General features: G+C 41.0%; 1 protein-coding gene across 1 annotated transcript in view; it reads left to right on the top strand.

Moving 5' to 3' along the window:
* The window catches only part of LOC134351946 (uncharacterized), a 315,363-nt gene that overhangs the window by 267,798 nt on the left and 24,644 nt on the right, over positions 1 to 22,921 (top strand). The window contains exons 168-178 of the mRNA XM_063058888.1: positions 1,505 to 1,593; positions 2,710 to 2,840; positions 2,978 to 3,099; positions 3,954 to 4,104; positions 6,438 to 6,650; positions 8,168 to 8,338; positions 9,300 to 9,440; positions 11,466 to 11,518; positions 11,685 to 11,802; positions 19,051 to 19,136; positions 19,939 to 20,065. Coding sequence (XP_062914958.1) covers positions 1,505 to 1,593; positions 2,710 to 2,840; positions 2,978 to 3,099; positions 3,954 to 4,104; positions 6,438 to 6,650; positions 8,168 to 8,338; positions 9,300 to 9,440; positions 11,466 to 11,518; positions 11,685 to 11,802; positions 19,051 to 19,136; positions 19,939 to 20,065 — 1,402 coding nt within the window. The remainder of the gene's footprint in view (positions 1 to 1,504; positions 1,594 to 2,709; positions 2,841 to 2,977; positions 3,100 to 3,953; positions 4,105 to 6,437; positions 6,651 to 8,167; positions 8,339 to 9,299; positions 9,441 to 11,465; positions 11,519 to 11,684; positions 11,803 to 19,050; positions 19,137 to 19,938; positions 20,066 to 22,921) is intronic.

Raw genomic sequence — 22,921 nt, 5'->3', positions numbered from 1 at the left:
GACTGTAGTTTTTTTCACATAGATGCTGCCTGGCCTGCTGGGTTCCTCCAGCACTTTATGTGTGTGTTGCTTGGATTTCCCAGCATCTGCAGATTTTCTCTTGTTTCACATTGGTACTATTACAGTTTTACTCTCCAGACCCAATCTCAAACTGCTGCAAGCCCCTTGTATGTCAATGGTTCCATACAAGCTGAAAAACTTTGGGTTTGGGAAATCAAAGCAGAAAATGCTGGGAATTCTCAGGAGGGCAGGCAGTAGCTCTGGAGGGAGTTCCTTGCTCTTCCTTTAAAAGGTGACACAGCATCTTCCACACTCATCTGAGGGAGCAGTAATGACTGATGAATATAGCAGCATGAAGATATTCAGTATATCCTCAGTACTGAGTTGGAGTGTTTGCCCATAACTCTGTGCTGAGTCCCTGCAATGCAATGCTCTTGACTTCACAACATTCTAAGGCTGATGAGAACTGCCTGACTTGACTACAGTTGCAAAGCCAGTACAAAGCTGCTACCACCTAAATAATACAGCAAGAGAAAGTGCCCCAGCTGAGCATTCCAATTATCAGCAGTCAGTCTGTGATAAAATAGCACAGCTGGGCTGCTGCCTCATCGTTCCAGCAACCTGGGTTCAATCCTGACCCACAGCACTGTCTGTGTGCAGTGTGCCTGTTCTCCCTGTAATCATGTGACTTTCATTTGGGTGCTCTGATTTCCTCTTGCACCCCAAAACTGTAAATGTAAACACACTTATCGACTGCTGTAAATGGCCTCTACTTTGAAGATGAGTGGTAGAATCTAAGAGGAGAGCTGTCACTAATGAGTAATTGGGAAGAATAAAATGGATTATGATAGAATTTGTGTAAAAATGGTTGGAAAAGACACGGGCTGTTCCTGTACTGTATCTCTCTCTGACCCTGCGATCGGGGCTGCCCTGGAATACAGCTGACTGAATGGGATTATCAAATGAAGAAACAAGTCGCAGATCTTAAAATTAAGAGTAACACACAAAATGCTGAGGAATGCAGGAGATCAGGCAGCATCTGTGGAAAGAAATAAAGATTCAATGTTTTGGGTTGAGACCTTTTGAAGGGTCTCAGCCCAAAAAGTCATCTCCTTATTCCTGCTGAGTTCTTCCAGCAATTTGTGTGTGTGTGTGCTACTCTGAATTTCTAGCAACTGCAGAATCTTTTGTGTTTATCATAAAATTGATCAGTTTTATTAATTTCCACGTTTCTTCATCCCTTAATTCAGTAGTGCACTGGTTCTTTTACAGGCAAATGTTGACAACTGCACCTGCAAAAGGATTATCTTTCAAGTGACAGGTTCTATTTAATATCATCATTATTAGATCTGTGTAATGGAGGAGGCAGTAATCTCTTTTGACCTTTGATTCATTCAGTTTGAATGTTGACAGTTTGAATTCAGTTTGAATGCATACAAATTCAAATCTTTGTGATAATTATTAAAATATATAGTTCTCACATTTTTGACTTTTCCCCATTTAGAGTACGGACTCTGAATGTACACATTTTGAAGTTTCCAGAAAATGTTCAGCGACAAATGTACAACAGCATTAGAGATTATCTCAGTGCAGGTATTCCTTTGAATTTCGTGCAATATTGGTGAAAACTGAGTTCTGTTGTTTTACTGTTTGATCTTTTCACTCTTCTCTCTTACCACTTTTACAAATACAATGACAAATAGAGGGAGGACCATAAAAGTCCTCAAATTATTTGCTGCTTGGATCCCACCCAGGTAAAGTAGGATCCTCAAGTATTCTTGATTCTTGTACAATCATTGTTGGGCACGGGGCGGATATTGTAATGATCATACGGACACAGACTTTACTAGCTGTGAAATCCGCCCACAACCAATGAGATAGCCCATGTCCCAATGCTGCTACACATCGATCATTTCCATTAAGTTAAATACTTGCTGTTTCCCCAATAAACCCAGTGGCTGCTATCGTCTTCTGTTGGAGAGACATCTTATGGATCAGGAGTGATTGGATTAGGCACTGGTTCACTGAGCCTATTCCAGGCCAGAATAAACCAACAGAGTAGCAAAGGTTGTAACCTTCACACTCAAATCCTTCAATCCATTTTTTGTAGTTCAAAGTAATCATGAGGGAAAAAAAATCAAACTATTTGCCTCTAGGAGTGCAGCTCAATGATATTTGACATTGCTGTGCCTTATTCAGCATAATGACTGCTTCCAAGCCGCTGATCTGCCTGACCCCTCATTACAGACCAATTATAAATGCTGTGGCTGCACCTTACATTTGGATGGCAACGACTCAAAACAGCTCCCTCGTCACAAGGGAAAGCCTTGACTTATGGCTGTAAAGCCAGTTTTCCCTGTCACTGGGTACCTGAACTGCAGCAAGCAGCATTGTCCATTGTTCAGGGGCACAACATTGCCAGGTGTATGTCCATCATGAAAATATTCCCACTTAACAGACCATGGTGAATAATTAAATGGGATTCCATGAGACATGGGCGTAACATCATTAGACATCGGAAGAGAATTTGGCCATTCAGCCCACCCAAACTGCAACCCTGGGCATGAAATTCCATTGGTACTGGGACTGGGACAAAATGGCTCTCGCACCCTCTGGGGTCCAATGTCAGTGCGTGTTGTTTTATAGCCACGAAACCTGAAGAATATAATGTTTTGCTCTGTTATGATTATTGTTCCTTTGCTTGCTTAGGTCCCAAACCAAGATGTTATAATGCAAGTGATCCAGTATTAAACTCTACTGCTTGGTTTGCCAATTATTTTGGGAAATTTCTGATTTATACAAGCACAGATGACTTGGCTTTGCTGACAGATATGGAAACAGTATGTATCACTATGTTAACTAGAAGTTTTATTTATTGTACATTCCTTCATCTCTTACTTGCACAATTGACATCACTGGTGCTTAAACATGATATTTGCAGTGAAAGTTCTAATAATACTATTACTGTTTCCTACAGTTGAAGCTATTTGCAGCCGACCAGAAAAATCTGTTTCTTCTGAGGAGTCTTAATCTACCAAAGGAAGTGCAAAGCTTTTATGCCAACGCTCTATTCACAAATGTGAACATTAATGTCACAAGGCATGTATTATCTGCAACCTGCAAACTAGTAAACAAGTGATATTTACATCAGTGTGGGTAAAACAAACTTACATACTAGATTGATTTTCTTTCCTGAAATCAGGAAATATTTAAAAGCTTTTTCTGTAGTAATAAAAGTTCACCAAAACTAGCTCAATTCAAAGATTCAAGATATATTTATGATCAAAGTGTGTATACAGTATACAACCCTGATACTTGTCTTCTCACAGACAGCCACGAAACAATGAAAACCATGAAACCCATTTAAAGAAAAGTATCAAACCCCCAAAGTACAAAAAAAAAAGAACAAATTGCACAAACGGCAAGAAAAACAAGTGACAAACACAGAACACAAGGCACCAGATCACAAAGACATTGAAAGGTCAAGGCGTATTGAGTTCAGCTCAGTTCTGTTCAATCCAGCGGCCCGTCTCTCGCTATCTGCAGGCCGCAGCACTAGTCCGCCCCAATCAAAAGTGCACAAAACAGCAACAGGAAGAGGAGCGTGCAGAAACCAGAAACACACCATAACGTGAAATAGAGTCCAATCCACAAACCAGGCTGATTAAACCTTGATTAGACCTATGAACTCCAGCACCATCCGCTGGCAGCCCAGTCTTAATCTGTAAAAATATCAATTTGCTTTGTATCCTAATACCATTTGAAATATCAAAAAGTAAATGTAAAACAAAATGAAGACAAAATATTGCACAAATAAAAGAATATGATATGAGAACACCAAAGGTTTACAATATGTGATGGTGTAAGAGTTCTATTCAATGTGCTGTGCTATGTTTTTCAATTATACTGATTTCTGAATCATTGGATTTTTTACTTTATTTTTCCTTGCACAGCATTCCTGACAGCTTGGTTTGTTTTATTGTCGGCACACCTTTGGTTCAATCTTTAAACACTGAGGAGGCTTTCGCTCTGCTTGTAAAATCGAACGAAGCCTGCCAGAGCCCAAGCACTAATGAAACTGCGCCAACAGATGATCAGATACAGGTAGGAAGAATTGGTGTCATGGAAGTTGATGGCAATTACGTTTTCATAAGGCTAGAACTTCCACTATTCTTCATAATGTACCTCTGTTCCATTTATATAATTATGTTGGGAAGTGCTGGGGTGGGGGGAGAGTGGCTGCAGTAAGTCTTGTTATTCTATTCCTGAGCTCTCAGTGCTACCACTGTAACCTGCCCCCCAAAACATGGATCATGACAGTGTAATTCATTACTCAGCAAGAGGGAGCACCTGCACTTAGTAGCTACTTCATTACCTGTACACCTCAATAATGCAAATATCTAATCAGCCAATCACATGTATAAAAGCATGTCAAGAGGTTCAGCTGTTATTCAGTCCACACATCAAAAGGGGAAAGGAATGTGATCTGTAAGTGACTTTGACTGTAGAATGATTGTTGGTGCCAGATGGGGTGGCTTGAGTATCTGGGATTTTTGTGTACATCAGTGTGTAGAGTTTACCGGGAATAGTGGGCGAAAATGACATTAATGAGAGAGGGCAGTGGAAAATGGCCAGACTGGTTCACCCTGACAAGAAGGCAAATGTAACTCAGATAGCCGTGGGTTACAACAGTGATGTGCCAAAGAGATTCTCTGAATGCACGTCATGTCAAACCTTGAAGTGAATGGGCTACAGCAACAGAAGCACATTGGGTTCCACTCCTTTACCTAATAGGAGTCATTTAAATTTTAAATGTCAGCAGGCCACACAGATAAACAGACCTTTAATTACATTGCAACACACCAATATTAAACATGGTTTTCTTTTCCGTCCAAATTTGTTGCCTCAAATAAATATGCCTGTTTCCCTTACAATTTTTCTGACCCCAGAGCTCTGTGCAATGGTTAAGATTATGTCAGGAATGTGAAAACAAAGGCATATCTTTTTGCAGATTTTCAATTATCCCCCTCCATCAGAGACCTGGGGACCCAAGAGCCACCTCCAACTGCAAACCTTCCCCCTCCACAACTACACAAAGGACAGAGGAGCTATATTGTTGATATTGGACATAACAATAGTAACTTCATTTATATAGCACCTTTCAACCATTAAGATGCAGGCTCAATGTGCTTCACATAGATTGTAAAGACAAATCAATATAGTTATAAAAATACAAGACAAAATTAAAAATCATAAGTAAAGACAAATGTCATATAGAATACAATGCAATTGAATATACCAAATTATATGTAATCATGTAAAATGTAATATGTAAAAATGTAATCAACCTCAATAGGCATTAAGTAATCCTATAAGTAGGCCAAATTAAAAAAGTAAGATTTTAGTAGTGCTTTGAAACTTTCCACAGTACTAGCCTGGCATATCTCAGTCAGTGAAGAATTCCAGGTTTTTGGTGCATAAGGGCAAAAGGCCACATGACCAGTTCTTGTATGCTTGGCTCTAGAAACAATAACCAAACCACTATGTGTGGATCTAAGATTACGATTAGGTACTTCAAAATATACTGATGAGCTGGATTATTCAGAGCCTTCTATTTTAAAATTAATAAATCCAGTTTTGAAAGTGGCTACCTGTACTGCACAACATGAACATGAGATGTTGATTTCTTTTTATTTAATTCTTCTGACCCAGGCACTTTGCCAACAAGGATTGAGTCTTGGGCTGATCATGATCATAATGTCTGCAGGGCTCAATTTTTCCCTTGAGTCACCCAACAGATGCAAAGGTTCAGGATTTTGTCATCAGCAATCAATAATTACCTTACCACTGCTGTTTGACTTAACTGAAGCTTGCCTTGGATCAATCTCCCCAGTGTGCAATTCTGGAAACCATCAGAGTCCTCCCCAGTGAGGCAGAATGAACCTTGTCCACAAGAATGACAGCACCTCAGGGAATGAAACATGAGTGGAATGATTAACTTACTGTCCATCTTGTCAATTTCCTGACCTTCATCTAAAGTCACCTTTATCTGCAACTCACATCACACCAGGTCCCACCCATATTGAGACACACCGATTCCAGCAAGCTAGACCTTGTTCTTTCACCTTCTTTCCCTATTATCTCTCTTATTTCCCATCCCTCCACTCTTTTCTCCCTTTGTACGTCATCCATACTTTCCTCCTTCCTCCCAATGTTTCTTAACTGAAGGCTCTATTATCAGAATCATTGTTTGGAGTTCTTCTTGCAAATGTGCTCGTCTCTCCACCTCATTCCTTGCCTTTTAAAGCTTTATCTAAACAGCTTCTTTTAAGTTACCTTGCATTTAAAATTGTAGTTTTATTATCTGGCAAGATCTCATCAATTGTAAATACTTCTCAAAAACCTTCATAGTTTTATTTCTTTTTTTTTTTTTGCAGCTTGCAGATGCTCTAGTGGGTAAAATCTCCAACTTCCCATCTGATATGCTTATCGATCTGGGCCAGTCGGCTGTTGGACTAACAATAACACAGATCGATACTCTCAACGGTACTGATGTTCGCGAAGCTCTGGGCAGTCTGGGTAATGTTAGAGGCTGGACTCGTGGAAAAGCCAATGCATTGGTCACAAAGTTGATCATTGCTAACTTCCAGGTAAGATTTAAGTGAATCAAAAAAGTACTTATGAATATAATATGACTGATTCCACATTTGCATTTAGGAGAAGTGGGCAAGAAATTTTGTTGAGAACCATAACCATTTAATGCACTAGATAGTTTCAGTCTAAAAACTGTCAGGTATGATTGGTATTCTGGAAGTTATACCATGGTTCTCTGCATTTGATAAGCTTGCACACACTGTCCCCTTAATATGCAGCACTATATTCGTTGGTGTAATGATATCTAGAGTGAGTATATGCTTCAGGAGTGCAATTTAACTGGACAGTGCAGGCTTGCTCTCATACAACATGTTGTTCAACACCAAGGTTTTGTTTTTCCTTTCCTGGAGTTGAGTATAGGCTCTTAGAGCAGATTCACCGGACTAACTAGTTGTAAAATACCAGCGATACCCTATCACCTACTAATTAAGAAGAAGTTAGAACTATTGGTGTCTGATATTCCTAATAAGTGAGATGATGGAGCAAAGTTTATACTTCATGTTTATTACTCCATTTGGTCTTGTGTGAGGCCAATGTGGCTGTCCCCATAGTATGACATGCAACACGTTTTTACCATACAGAAGAATTTCTGTGCAGGAGAATGTTAAATTCACATGGCCAGGAGCCCTTAGGATGTAACAAGGAAACCCCTAGCAGTATAACTAGTCATATTCCAAGGAAAAGAATCAAAAATTGGCTAATTGCCCACTCCGGAGAAAGAGGAGCCGAATGAAGACTGAATGGATTGACTCCAAACCTGGAAGGAATTCTGTCTGCAAACAGATTAATCAGACTAGATCTGGACTGTCTTGAGGTTAAATGAATGAGAGATTATCTTATTGAAACAAAAAATCTTACGGCTCTGACAAGGTAAATACTGTGATGATACTTGCCTCGGTAGGGGTATCTGAAACAAAAGTTCGCTGATACAGGACCAAGGCAAAAAAAAAATTCAAACACAAAGTAATGAAACTTTGTAGTCTCTAACCAAGAGAGCCGTGGAGGCTCAGTTGCTGATGTATCAATACAGAGATCAATAGATTTTTGGATATTGGGATCTGGGATTGGAGAAGGAGAGTGACCCAGAAGTAAAGGGTTAGCCATGAAGTGTGGGGCAGGCACGAGCAGTCAAATGGTCTACTCCTCATGTTTCTTATCATTATGAACACTAATCGATTTTTTGATCCATGAAAAAACAGCATTTCTTTGCTGCTAGAATATAGCAGCTGCACCACCACTTTAAAATATCGATAATCATTGAACCTCACTGTAATGAGACTTATACCACTGACTCTCATTCAGCAAATGAACTCTATCAAATTGTAAAGTTCATTTTGGTCTAATACTTTTAAATTTGACCATGTAGAAAGGCAGCTCCAATATATTTCAAACATTCACAAAATACTTTTAACGACATGAGAAATGCTTATATTCAAGTTGTCAACTACAAACTGCCAAAATAATAAAATTTATAAACCTGGCATCTAACCATGTTTTAATCTTTTTTTACTAGTTTAACAATGTTGAAAACTTGTTGAAAATGGGAACCTTGGCATCTGGTCTTACAAGTGACAGGTTGAAAACTATCAATAGCAGTGTGATCGCCCTAGCCGTTGATAATACAGTCTTTGTAGAAAATATATTGCTTGCTCCAGAACCGTCACAACAAATTGTTGTTCTAAAGGTAAGTATCTGATAAGCATGTGTTCTGTGGGCAATAAAAATAACCATTTTACATTGTATGACATTGTAAGCCTTTAGATTTAGAGTTGGACTGGTGGCCTTTGACATATACAAACATGAAAACGTTTACATTTACGGTTGAAGTTTAGTGCTTTGAAGAGTGTGGCGATGGCTAAGAAAGGCTAGCCATGCCAGTGATGTCCATATCCTTTGAATAAATGAAAGAAACTTGCAGAGGAGTGAGACCTGAGTGGAACGGCCAAATTGCGAATTTCTGTTTTAGCTGCCATTTTACCGTTATTCACAAGTTAAGTTAATAATTTTAAACTTAAAAGCAAATTATAAGTTTTGGACAGCACCAAACTAGAGTATAAGAGCAGTCGCTGCTCAGAAAAAACATGCAATATATCTAAGGAAAGCAAGAATACATTTGTAAATACTAATGAGACAGAGAGTCAAATGAACTAAATTCTCAAAAGACTTGACATGGTTAGTAATGCTTTAAGAAGGTAATTCAGCAAGTTAAACTTATGTCAAACATTGATTTGACCAAACTGGGAGCACTGTGTGTAATTGTGGTTCAGTGCCTTAAAATTCCAGAAAATATTCAATACTTTGTACAAGAGGGCATGCTTGGATAGGTTTTAGTTTTACAATTTCATGGTACATTTAGACCCCACAAGGAAGTTTGGTTTCAAAAAAAATCTCAGTTTCCAAGTTTAAAATGAATGAAGTAAAAACACAACTGTTGGAAACATACAGTGAATCATACAACACCTGCGGTGAGAGAAACAATTAATACTTCGGGTCAATAATATGTCATCAGAACATTGTCTGCTTCTCCCTCTACAGATGCTTACTAACTGCACTTTCTTCTTCCTTCAGGTTTGTATCACCTGCAGGTTTTTATTTGCTTTGTTGCATAGTTACTAGACATTTTCATCTTTTTCGTTCCTCTTTAGATTAATGAATCTTCAAGTAATCTCACAACATTTATACAGAATGTTCCAGACATGCTTGCAACTAAAATTTCTTTGCCTCAACTGATTTCCAAAGATATCAATCTGAATCTTGTGAACAACAAGCAATGGGAGCCATACCAAGTAAGTTGATAAATTGTTTGATAACACCATCTAGTCGAGCAAAGGCATAATGAATTTGTTAAAGGTAATCTGTGTTTGATTAAATTTTGGGGGAGTTGACTTAATTATTAAAGAAGGTAATCCATACATTTCATGGATTTTCAGAAGTCTGATAAAGTCACAATTTAGACTGGTAGCAAAGTTGAAATTCTTGAATGAAAAGGACAGTGGGAACGTGGATAAAAAGCTAGTTTGAGGACAGAAAGGAAAGTGTTGTGGTACATTCCCCTCCGCTAGTTTGAATAATCAGCAGAGAGTGGAACTTAAAACACAGTTGCAGAGTAAACATTGGATGTGTGGAAAATAATGAAGTGTCTTGTCATAGACTAAAAGGATACATAGGTTACTGGAATGAGAATACTTGGAATGCGAAATTTAACGCAGAAAAATGTGAGGTATAGTTTAACAAGAAAAATGAAGAATGGGAAAGTACAATTCTAAAGGGTGTGCGGGAATGGAGGGACTTGTCGGTATTTGCATAAAATTTCAAGGTGGCTGAGGTAGTTGTGATAAACACAACAGATTCTGTAAAGTGCTGAAGGAACTAAGCAGGCCAGGCAGCATCTATGGAGAGGAATTAAGAGTCAAAGTTTCAGGGTGAGACCTTCCTTCAGGACTGGCTGCTGGAAGTTCAGAGTAACACACACAAAATTCTGGAGGAACTCGGCATGTCAGTCAGTATCTGTGGAGAGGAATAAAGAGTCAGCATTTCAGGCAAAGACCTTTCATCACGACTGGCTTGTAGTTGTGAAAGCACTTAACAAAATATATGGAAATGCTGGACTTCATTAAAACAGGAACAGTAGACAAAAGGAAGGAAATAATTGGCTTGAATCTTTATAAAGGAAATACTGGTTTGACTGTTTATAAAGTACTAGTTTTGCTGCAGTTACAATCTAATTCAGATCTGCTCTTTGGGAAATATGTGAGTGTCCAAACAAGATTTATACAATGGATTAGGCATATGTTTCTGAAGATTGGCAAAAGCTATGGTGGGGAAAACATTTTTTAAACAATGAATAAATTGTGAAACTATCTGAGAGTGTGGCTGGTGATATTAAAGACTGCACTTTTTCTAATATTTCACATTCATTTTGATTAATATTGTGACTGACTGCTGTTATTTAGATCAGTGATTATTTTAGCCAATGGATTAGACGCAAGGCAACTTTAAAAAAAAATATGAAACACCATTAAAAATTTGTTTCATATCTCAAATAGCTTCTTTGAAACGTGTTCCTGACAACTATTTGATTGTGTGTCCTTAAAAAGTGAGCAGAATAGATATTCTGTTCTCTTTATAAATACACACCTTCCAATAGTTTCCCACATGCTGCATCAGTTCATTCCCAGCTTGTGTAGCACTCCACCCCAATCTACTTCTCTATTTCATGCCATGGATGGACAAGTTGGTGGAGCAGATGTTCTTGCCACCACTAAGGGCCTTTGATTCTCCTCACTAATCAGACATGATCTTATCCCATTGCCTGCTTCAAATATTAATTACCTCAGTCTTTAGTGTTTAACTAGCTTTGGTCAAGAATACTTCAAACTCAATTTCTTGATTTCAAACATCTTTTGAAATTTGTCACAGAGCGTTTGGTTTTAATGGAAATTTCTTCCCCCAGATAACATTGCATTATAATGTCACGTCATAAAAGACCGAATTCAAAACAGCCCGAAATGTGATCTAAAATAAAGTCCAAAAGAACACAATGACTCCTGACTTGAAAAAAAACTTTTGAAAAGCCCAGTTTTTCTGTTTATATGTATTTAATATTATATTGTACATGCTAATAAAATCAGTAGTTTTAGTCTGGAATGCAAATGGCAATATTTTCTACTTAAACTATTAATTTGCCTTAAATGGACATCAATGTTTACAAGTCAAAAGGCAAGAACCACTGACCATAGATAAGTAGCACCTACTGTTGAGTTAAAACTCGTGAAAACACAAATGTACAGATGTTATTTTATTTTTTTTAGGCTGCTGTGTTTTTTGGGACTTTGACAGAAAATCGTAACCTAAACTTCAGTGTGTAAGTATTATGTGTAAATTTTGCATTGGAGTGAATATTCCCGTGGAATGTGGTTAATATAATGCATAAAATGCTCTAAAGTAACAGTATGAATTTACGCAGATATTTTAAATACTAAGCTTTGAAAAATTTGATAATTTACATTTGTATTACACCTGTGTTACAGCGCATCATCCTCTGTGCTGCAAGGTTTCAGTTGTGCAGCAGGAACCACGTTGACCAATGAACAATTCCAAAAGTTTGTTGAAGCCACTAAAGATAGGGCTTCACTGAGCACTGATCAGGTAAACTAATATAGAAGTTAAACTCCATGTTCACCCGTATAACATGGGACAATACCATTTTTTTGGGATATCAGTAAAAGTTTCTGATAGGTTTCTCTGAGGTCTTTAAGAACACACTGTCAAACTGCACCTCGAGTATGAAAAAGTGCTAGCCCACATGAGTATTGAAAGATATGAAAGTAATTTGTCTACTGAATTTATAAATTCAATGAAGAATTTAACTTTTTTGCAGATGAATTTCCTTTTTAAAATCTTGCTCATCTTTATTCAAGGGCTCAATTTGTGAACCCACGTTTATTTCCTGCATCACAATACCTTTCTTTGGGTAGTAAAACCAAGCCCGTACCCAGCATTCTAGATGTAGTCTCACTGGGGCCCTATGTAATTGGAGCAATACATCTCTACACTTGTACACTGGTCTCTTTTCAAGAGGCATGTTTGCAACTTGTTCAAAGTACATTTATTATGAACTGATAAACCTTGGCTGCTCCGGGGTTCAGATCTCAGAACTTAGTTTTGGTATGGAATGTTGTGTCATGACCTCAGATTCGGCAGCGCAGTAGATACGGCAATTGTGCTTGTGAATTTGTACATATCAGCTAATTATTATTTAATCGTGATAGTATTTAACTCCATACTTGTTGAGACTTGTATTCGACACACCACAGGCTCTCTCTCTCAGCAACGCTTCGCTGCCTGTTTGCATTCGACCTTGCCTGAGAACTTGGACTGTCAAGTCAACTGACTCTGAAGACCAGCAGTATTCGTTTAATATTTAGGTGTTCTTTTCAGCTGCAGTATGGGCTTCATTTCCCACTTGAGAGTTTTAGTTAACGGCCCTGTTTGGTCCAGTGTTTATTATTTTATTTACCCTTTAACACTGTTCGCATTAAAGTTTTGTGAACTATCAGCCCGCACTTGGGCCATATCCGAACCCGGTGCCAGAAAGTCTCAATGACACAAAGATGGACCTAGCAGAGAAAGAGAGGGCAGTACGGGGTCAGGAGGCTGCCCACTGACTCTTGGACCCGCACCAAGGCAAAGGAATGGTGAGAGACAATGCAGTTAAATACCGTACCTTTGCAGTAGAGACGGGATGGAATGAGAAATCTCTCATCACTGCCTTCCAGCATGGACTGAACGCAGGGGTCCGGCGTGAGATCGCTGTCCGGGACAAGCAGGATAGTCTGGATGACCTGATTAATCTGGCTAATCGAGGTGACGACCGGGTAACTGAGTGGCACAGGGAAAGAATGTTTCAAACTTCCTACTCATCCTGATCATCACCTTTCCTCAGCCTCTCCCCCCCCCCCGCCTCACCACCCAGCACCCAGCCCACGCACACGGAGGAGCCTATGTAAGTGGGTCACATGCGCCTGTCTCTGGAGGAACAAGAGCGGCACCAGTGGACAGGTTCCTGCCTCTGCTATGGTGATCCAGGACACTTCCGGGCGGCATGTTCCAAGTGTCCAGTGAAAGAAAAAACCCATCAGCAGGGAGGGGAATCCTGATGGGTGGGTTCTCTCTTCAGTCAGCTTCCCCTAATTCTGTAATGCTCACAGCTTCCTTGTCGTGGAGGTCTCAGACCCATGAACTTAAGGCACTTATTGACTCTGGTGCAGCCGGGAATCTTATGGACATCTCTCTCGCTCAAAGATGGGGAGTTCCAACTCAGGAATTAAGAGAAAAGATCAACATCAAGGCACTGGACAGTCAGCCTCTGGGAACCAGCCAGATCCACCTTTCCACCCAACCCCTCCAACTGGTGCTCGAAGGCAACCATCATGAAGAAATAGCTTTCTATCTGGTTAATTCACCTGGACTGCCACTGGTACTTGGTCTCCCCTGGTTATCCTGACATAATCCACAGGTTGACTGGTCTCTGAAGGTACTCAAAGAGTGGGGACCGACATACCTGTCTACCTGTCTGGGTCCAGCTCAAGCTCCATTCCATGAATCCCCTCCCGTGTCAGCTAAGGATGTGGTCCTGTCTGGGATTCTGGCTGAATATGCAGATCTCCTTGAGGTTTTCAGTAAAAGAAAGGTCACCACCCTGCCCCCACACTGGCCATATGACTGTGCCCTAGACCTCCTACCTGGCACTGGTCCTCCCTGGGGCTGGCTCTTTTCCCTCTCTCGTCCTGAAACGGTGGCCATGGAGGAATATATTAAGGAGGCATTGAGCATGGGGTTTATCTGTCTGTCAATGTCGCTGGTAGGAACGGGCTTCTTTTTTTGAGAAAAAGGAAGATGACAAGCTCTGTCCCTGCATTGATTATCGGCCCCTGAACAACATCACTGTGAAGAACCACTACCCTCTTCCCTTGCTGGCGTATGCCTTCGAACATCTCCAGGGAGCAACCATATTTCCCAAAATTGATGGGCACAATGCTTACAATCTGATTCACACAAGAGAAGGGGATAATAGAAAACAGCTTTCAGCACCTCTAATGGCCACTATGAATACCTGGTGATGCCTTTTGGTCTGGCCAATGCCCCCGCTGTATTCCAGGCCTTGATTAACGATGTGCTCAGGGACGTGTTGAACCAGTTTGTGGTTGTGTATTTAGATGACATCCTTATCTATTCCCGCTCTCATCAGGAGCACGTCCAGCATGTCCGGAGAGTACCCAGAAGCCTTCTTGAAAATAACCTGTATGCCAAGCCTGAAAAATGTGATTTCCATAAAGACCAGGTGTCATTTTTGGGCTATATACTTACCCCATCCAGTATTCAAATGGACCCTAGTAAAGTTCAGGCAGTTGCAGAGTGGCCCAGACCAACTACCGTCAAACAGATACGGTGTTTCATGGGGTTTGTGAACTTTTATCGCCACTTCATCTGGAATTTCGGCTCTATTGCGGCTCCAATTAATGCACTCACCGAGAAGACTTCAGCAGGATTCCATTGGACAGACGATGCCAACCAAACATTTTCCGAGCTAAAGCGACGTTTCACCACTGCCCTGCTGCTGCAACACCCAGACCCATCTCAGCCATTCATTGTCGAGGTAGATGCATCCGGTGTAGGCATTGGAGCTGTCCTCTCTCAGCGCTCGTCTGCGGATATCCAGCTGCACTCTTGTGCCTTTCTTTCCCGTCGCTTGACTCTGGCTGAGAGGGATTACAATGTTGATAAAAGGGAGCTTCTAGCTGTCAAGGAGGCCCTGGAGGAATGGCGACACTGGCTGGAGGGGGCTGAGCATCCATTCTTGGTCTGGACAGATCACAAGAACCTCTCCTATATTCAGGATGCTAAGAGACTCAACTATCGTCAAGCCCGGTGGGCTCTCTTCTTCACACGGTTCAATTTCATACTCACTTATCGTCCCAGTGGCAAGAATACAAAGGCCGATGCTCTCTCCTGGCAGTTCGACAAATCTGAGGACAATGCCAATCCAGAGCCTATTCTTCCTCGCTGGTGTATCGCTGCTCCGGTGATCTGGGGAATAGAGGCAGAGGTGAGAGCCACCCAACAATCAGATCCAGGCCCGGATGGGGGACCCCCCAACGGCTGTTTGTCCCTGCGGCAGTGCATTCCAAAGTGTTGGAATGGGGTCACTCCTTCCGTCTGGCTGGACATCCGAGAATTCAACGGACTCAGAAGTTTATAAAGAGACAATTTTGGTGGCGATCTATGTCCCAGGATATCCACGATTTTGTATCTGCCTGTCCCACCTGCGCTCGGAACAAGACATCACGCCAGCATCTTGTGGGTCTGTTGTGTCCATTGCCTGTGCCCCACTGTCCTTGGTCCCACCTCTCAGTAGATCTCATCACTGGTCTGCCCCTATCTAATGGAAACACCACCATTTTGGTCGTTGTGGATCAATTTTCCAAGGCTGCCCACTTCATTGCCCTCCCCAAGCTCCCATCAGCTCGTGAGACTGCCACACTCAGGGTTCAACATGTGTTCACACTCCATGCTTTCCTCAGGACATAGTGTCTGATCGTGGACCACAGTTCACTTCCGGCTTTTGGAAGGCTTTGTGCTCTCTTGTAGGAGCCATGGCCACCTGGAGTCAAGCCAGGGCTTCTCTGCTGTGTGCCCACAAACAACGTTCCCACAGGCTGATCAGTGCCGTCGACAGGTAAGGCCATTCAAACAAGGAGAGGAGGTCTAGTTGGCATCAAGGGATCTTCCCCTGAAAGTCGAATATTGGAAATTGGCACCGCGCTATGTGAGACCGTTTGAGCGGAAGAGGCTGTCAACAAGGTGTCCTATAGATTGCGTCTACCAGGATCACTGAAGATCCACCCAGTATTCCATGTTTCCCAGCTCAAGCTGGTTACTACCTCTCCCCTGGCCCCAGTCACCCCACCTCCCCCTCCTCCCCGCCTGGTAGATGGTTCCCTTGTCTATACTGTGTGGTGACTCCTGGCATCTCACCAGGTACGTGGGAAGGTCCAGTACCTTGTAGACTGGGAAGGGTATGGCCCAGAAGAACATACATGGATCCCACCGAGGGACATCTTGGATAAATCGCTGATCCGGGAATTCCAGCGGACACAGGTCTGTGGTGTCTTAGAGGCTGCACCTAGAGAGGAGGGACCTGTCACGACCACAGATTCAGCAGCGCAGTAGATATGGCAATTGCGCTTGTGAATATGCACATGTCAGCTAATTTTTATCTAACTGTGATAGTATTTAACTCCATACTTGTCGAGACAGACAGAGCACAGCAACGCTTCGCTGCCTGTTTGCTTTCGGCCTTGCCTGAGAAATTGGACTGTCAAGTCAAATGACTCTGAAGACTAGCAGTATTCGTTTAATGTTTAGATGTTCTTTTCAGCCGCAGTGTGGGCTTCGTTTCCCATTTGAGAGTTTTAGTTAATGGCCCCGTTTGGCCTAGTGTTTATTATTTTATTTTCCTTTAACACGGTTCGCATTAAAGTTTTGTGAACTATTGGCCTGCTTCGGTTTTTCTCATTCCGCACTTGGGCCATATCTGAACCTGGTGACATGTTGTTCGCTTTAATTGTTTGCATGATTTGTTTTTTTTTGTTCACTTGCATATTAAGTACCGGTCTTTTATTTCTCTCTTTAATTGTTTCTTTCTGGGCTCTTGCTTTGTGCCTAACTATGAGCATGCAAACCCTCAAGTTTGTGTAATTTATACATTTTTTGATAATAAATGTACTTAAATCTTAAATCTTATCAACATAGGTATGCCATTATCAACCTTGAGATTCATCTTCTTGCAGGCAGCTACAAAAAAACAAAGAGACACAGTAGAATTCACTAAAATCCCCACTCCACAAACCCAGTCAAACATCCGATATGTGAAAAAGAAAGAGCAAATTGTGCAAACAATTTTAAAAAATCCTTAGAACATGAATCACAGGGTCCCCAAAAGTAAGTCCACAGTCACAGGGCCAGTTCAGTGGCGCAGCCTATCCAGGAGCATTGATGGCTGCAGACCACAGCTGTGGGGCTAGGTTCAGTGCTGAGGTGAGTGCGATGCTTGCAGGCCACAGCTGCAGTTAGTTCAGCGCTGAGGTGAGTAAAGCCTCACGGAGTAATGAGCTGAATGCCAGCTTCTCCTTCGCCCTCGGCCTCAGCCTCAGCATCTTAATTTTTTAATCTGGCTTGGCGCTTCTATGTTAATTCTCAGCAGGGTCGTCTACAGGGTCATGAAGGTCCCTCTGAATACTGACACCTTTCAATCATTAAAAAAACTTTTCATTTTTCTACAAAAATGGCTGCTTTCACATTTTCCATATTACGATATATCTGCCATATCCTCACCCGTTCAAATAATTGGTATATTATCCCCTCCTTCCCTTCTCAGAGGACATGTTATATCAGCAGTAAGCTTGGATAGATTCTGCCAGATTCCCTCATCCAAATCAGTGGCATGGATTGTGAAAAGACTGCGCCCCAGATCCCTTTCGATCCTCCAGTAGTCTGTTTACTGACCATTACCCAATACTCAATCCACACAAAGCATATTACCCCAATATTGTGCACCCTCAGTTTGTTATAAATCTCTTAAATGGACCTTCTAAAAGGCCTTCAGAAGATTCAAAAAGTCCATATCAACTGGTTTTCCCTAATGCAATCTGCTGATTGTAGCCTTAGCCAATGATGCCCTTTCATAAAACCACAACAGCACCTCAGTCCTATTATTTTCAAAGTTCACTGTTAATCCTTCTGTAATAACATTTTATCAACAATATTTTCTGTCTCTTCCAACTCCCCTTCTTGAAAATTGTGATTATATTTGCTACCTTCTAATTTGCAATAAAGATTCTGGAATCAATTGAATTATTCAAGATGATGACCATGTGCTTGTTCATTTGAGTTTAACTAACTAAGTAATATCAGTTCCAATTTTTATTGGCTATATTTAAAAATAATGAATTTTCTTCAATCACTATTTTGTATAAATGCAATAATTGAAAATCACATTTTAATTCTCATGTAATTAACATGAACATTTAACAGTTACTGTTGTTTTGTTGGCAATCTATACCTATTAATAGAGACCATATGAATTTGAGTGTGGGCACGTGGCCAAGTGGTTAAGGCATTGGACTAGCGACCTGAAGGTCATGAGTTTGAGCCCCAGCCAAGGGAACATGTTGTGTCCTTGAGCAAGGCACTTAATCACACATTGCTCTGCGACGACACCGGTGCCAAGCTGTACGGGTCCTAATGCCCTTCCCTTGGGCAAAATTAGTGTCGTGGAGAGGGGAGACTTGCAGCATGGGCAACTACTGGTCTTCCATACAACCTTGCCCAGGCCTGCGCTCTGGAGAGTGAAGACTTTCCAGGCGCAGATCCATGGTCTCGCAAGACTAACGGATGCCTTATATGAATTTTAAGATATTTGAATGGATTAATTGTACATATCCAAGGTCCTTCAAAATGAGGGTGATAAACTGACCAGTGAAAAGGACTATGACAGTAATAAAGTAGTGTTCTGACAATAACCAACAGTACTTAGCATCAATTTGTGTGAAATTTAAAGAAGAACAAAGGTTTGTCGACACTTCTAGTTTCATGAACAAATTGAGCAAAGAGTATTTGTTTCTCACACCTATGCAAAACTATAAATAATTATTTTTGAATTAATAACTATCAGTTGTAAATTAAACTTTTAATTATGTTTACTGTAAAGAAAATATTTAAGATCTCAAGATAAAACCCAACTACATATAACCGGTAATTAAGGAAAGGTGTTGATAATTATATATTGTAGTTAGAAAACTATTTAACTAATTTCTGATCAACCTGTTTCCCCAGCTGATATGCATGTTTAGAAGATTGATTGCCATTGGAACACCGCAAACCACTTCTAAGCTACCAGCAGATGTCCTGATATACTACACGTAAGAATTACAGTAATTTTATTTCTGTTTATTTTAGAAAAATAAGTATTTAAACAGCACTTTCTAATAAAATGTATCTATTCCACATATTGTTCTTCACAAGAGTTTGTATTTATTGACTTAAATCAGTCCATGATTTTGTTACCTCTAGATATGACTATGTGACATTTCTCCTGGCCAGCAACCCAGTTCACAAAGTGTTGTGAACTGCAACTCATTCCTGAAATAAGCTATTAGTCCAACAATATTTCAATTATCCATAACCCTTGTGGTCACATATCTGCATTGCTCTAAGCATCCAAATACATCCTTTATAAAATTCTCAGTCTCCTGTTCAAATTGCTGTGTATCCCCACCCTGTCTCTCTTTAACCTCTGTTAGTTCTGGTCATCCAGTAACACTCGTAAAAAGTGGAATAGGCAAATCTTGTCAAATGTACCAAAATCAAAATGCTTCAAACCAGAAAATGAGGATAGAATCAGGTGAATATCATCACTTAAGTAATTGTTTAATGTTTAAACTGTTGAAGTCAAAGCAATACACACAAAATGCTGGAGGAACTCAGCAGGTTAGACAGCATCTATGGTGAGGAAGAAATGCTCAATGTTTTGGGCCGAGACCCTACAATCTGCTGAATTTCTCCTGCATTTTGTGGGTGTTGCTCTGCATTTCCAGCACCTGCAGAATCTCTTGTGTTGAAGCCAACACTTAAAATGTAGTCATTTTTTTTTCCTAAAATGGTCTATATAAGTATATTATCAGTTAACTAATGGGATTCAGTCTATGACATTAATCATTTTAGCCCTGAAGCATTCCAACCTGAAAATTGTACAAGCTTCTTCCGTGCTGTTGGGCGTGCCAACCTTAATGTTCTGTCAAGAGAATCTCAAGAAAGGAAGAATCTATTAAAAGAAGCTAATAGCTGCTTGGTGAGTGCATATTATTATTTAACAAGTTTTGAATTTAAAAAAATAAATGCTGAGAATGGAACTAATTTTCTGACCATGTTGAAGCCAAGTGGCAAACCAATACTTGACTATTTCATAAATAGAAACATAGAAAACACAGCACAATATACGCCCTTCGGCCCATAAAGTTGTGCCAAACATGACCCTACCTTAGAAATTACTAGGGTTACCCAAAGCCTTCTATTTTTCTAAGCTCCATGTACCTATCCAAAAGTCTCTTAAAAGACCCTGTCATATCCGTCTCCACCACCATTGCTGGCAGCTCATTCTACGCAACCATCACTCTCTGCATAAAAAAAACTTACCCCTGACATCTCCTCTGTACCTACTCCCAAGCACCTTAAACCTGTGCTCTCTTGTGGTAGCCATTTCAGCCCTGGGAAAAAGCCTCTGACCATCCACACGATCAATGCCTCTCATCATCTTATACACCTCCATCAGGTCACCTCTCATCCTCCGTCACTCCAAGGGGAAAAGGCCAAGTTCACTCAACCGATTTTCATAAGGCATGCTCCCCAATCAAGGCAACATCCTTGTAAATCCCCTCTGCACCCTCTCTGTGGTTTCCACATCCTTCCTGTAGTGAGGCGAACAGAACTGAGCACAGTACTCCAAGTGTGGTCTGACCAGGGCCCTATATAGCTGCAACATTACCTCTCGGCTCCTAAATTCAGTTCCAATATTGATGAAGGCCAATACACCGTATGCCTTCTTAACCACAGAGTCAACCTGCACTGCTGCTTTGAGCGTCCTATGGACTCGAACCCCAAGATCTCTCTGATCCTCCACACTGCCAAGAGTCTTACCATTAATATTATATTCTGCCATCATATTTGACCTACCAAAATGATCCACTTCACACTTATCTCTGTTGAACTCTATCTGCCACTTCTCAGCCCAGTTCTGCATCCTACCAATGTCCCGCTGTAACCTCTGACAACCTTCCACACTATCCACAACACCGCCAACCTTTGTGTCATCAGCAAACTTACTAACCCATCCCTCCACTTCCTCATCCAGGTCATTTATAAAAATCACAAAGAGTAAGGATCCCAGAACACACCACTGGTAACCAACCTCCATGAAGAATATGACCCGTCTACAACTACTCTTTGCCTTCTGTAGGCAAGCCATTTCTGGATCCACAAAGCAATGTCCCCTTGGATCCCATGCCTCCTTACTTTCTCAGTAAACTTTGCATGGGGCGCCTTATCAAATGCCTTGCTGAAATCCATATTCAGTACATCTACTGCTCTTCTTTCATCAATGTGTTTAGTCACATCCTCAAGAAATTCAATCAGGCTCATAAGGCACGATCTGCCCTTGACAAAGCCATGCTGGCTATCCCTAATCATATTATGCCTCTCCAAATGTTCATAAATCCTGCCTCTCAGGATCTTCTCCGTCAACTTACCAACCACTGCAGTAAGACTCGCTGGTCTATAATTTCCTTGGCTATCTCTACTCCCTTTCTTGAATAAGGGAACAACATCCACAACCCCCAATCCTCCGGAACCTCTCCCGTCCCCATTGATGATGCAAAAGTCATCACCAGAGGCTCAGTAATCTCCTCCCTCACCTCCCACAGTAACCTGGGGTACATCTCATCCCGTCCTGGCGACTTATCCAACTTGATGCTTTCCAAAAGATCCAGCACATCCTCTTTGTTAATATCTACATGCTCAAGCTTTTCAGTCCACTGCAAGACATCACTACACTCACCAAGATCCTTTTCCATAGTGAATACTGAAGTAAAGTATTCATTAAGTACCTCTGCTATTTCCTCTAGTTCCATACACACTTTCCCACTGTCACCCTTGATAGGTCCTATTCTTTCATGTCTTATCCTCCTGCTCTTCACATACTTGTAGAATACCTTGGGATTTTCTTTAATCCTGCCCGCCAACACCTTCTCATGGCCCCTTCTGGCACTCCTAATTTCCTTCTTAAGCTGCTTCCTGTTAGCCTTATAATCTTCTAGATCTCTAACATTACCTAGCTCTCTGAACCTTTTGTAAGTTTTTCTTTTCTTCTTGACTAGATTTATCACTGCCTTTGTACCCTGTACCCTACCATAACTTCCCTGTCTCATTGGAATGTACCTATGCAGAACTCCACACAAATATCCCCTGAACGTTTGCTGTACTTTTCCCTGAGAACATCTGTTCTCAACTTAAGCATCCAAGTTCCTGCCTGATAGTCTCATAATTCCCCTTACTCCAATTAAATGCTTTTCTAACTTGCCTGTTCCTATCTCTCTCCAATGCTATTGTAAAAGAGATAGATTTATGATCACTATCTCCAAAATGCTCTCCCACTGAGAGGTCTGACACCTGACCAGGTTCATTTCCCAATACCAAATCAAGTATAGTATCTCCTGTTGTAGATTTATCTACATATTGTGTCAAGAAACCTTCCTGAACACACCTAACAAACTCCACCCCATCTCAACCCCTTGCTCTAGGGAGATGCCAATCATTATTTGGGAAATTAAAATCTCCCATCATGACAACTCTGTTATTATTACACCTTTCCAGGATCTGTTTCCTTATCTGCTCCTTGATATCCCTATTACTATTGGGCAGCCTGTAAATAACACCCAGTAAAGTTATTGACCCCTTCCTGTTCCTAACCTCCACCCCCAGAGAGTCCGTAGACAATCCCTCCATAACATCTACCTTTTCTGCAGCCGTGACACTATCTCTGTCAACAGTGCCACGCCCCCACCTCTTTTGCCTCCCGCCCTGTCCTTTCTGAAACATCTAAAACCTGGCACTTGAAGTAACCATTCCTGTCCCTGAGCCATCCAAGTCTCTG

The sequence above is a fragment of the Mobula hypostoma genome, chromosome 9, assembly GCF_963921235.1.
Source record: "Mobula hypostoma chromosome 9, sMobHyp1.1, whole genome shotgun sequence".
NCBI classification, from domain to species: Eukaryota; Metazoa; Chordata; class Chondrichthyes; order Myliobatiformes; family Myliobatidae; genus Mobula; species Mobula hypostoma.
Note: the sequence above shows the minus strand (reverse complement) of the source record. Positions and strands in the feature narration are given on the sequence as shown.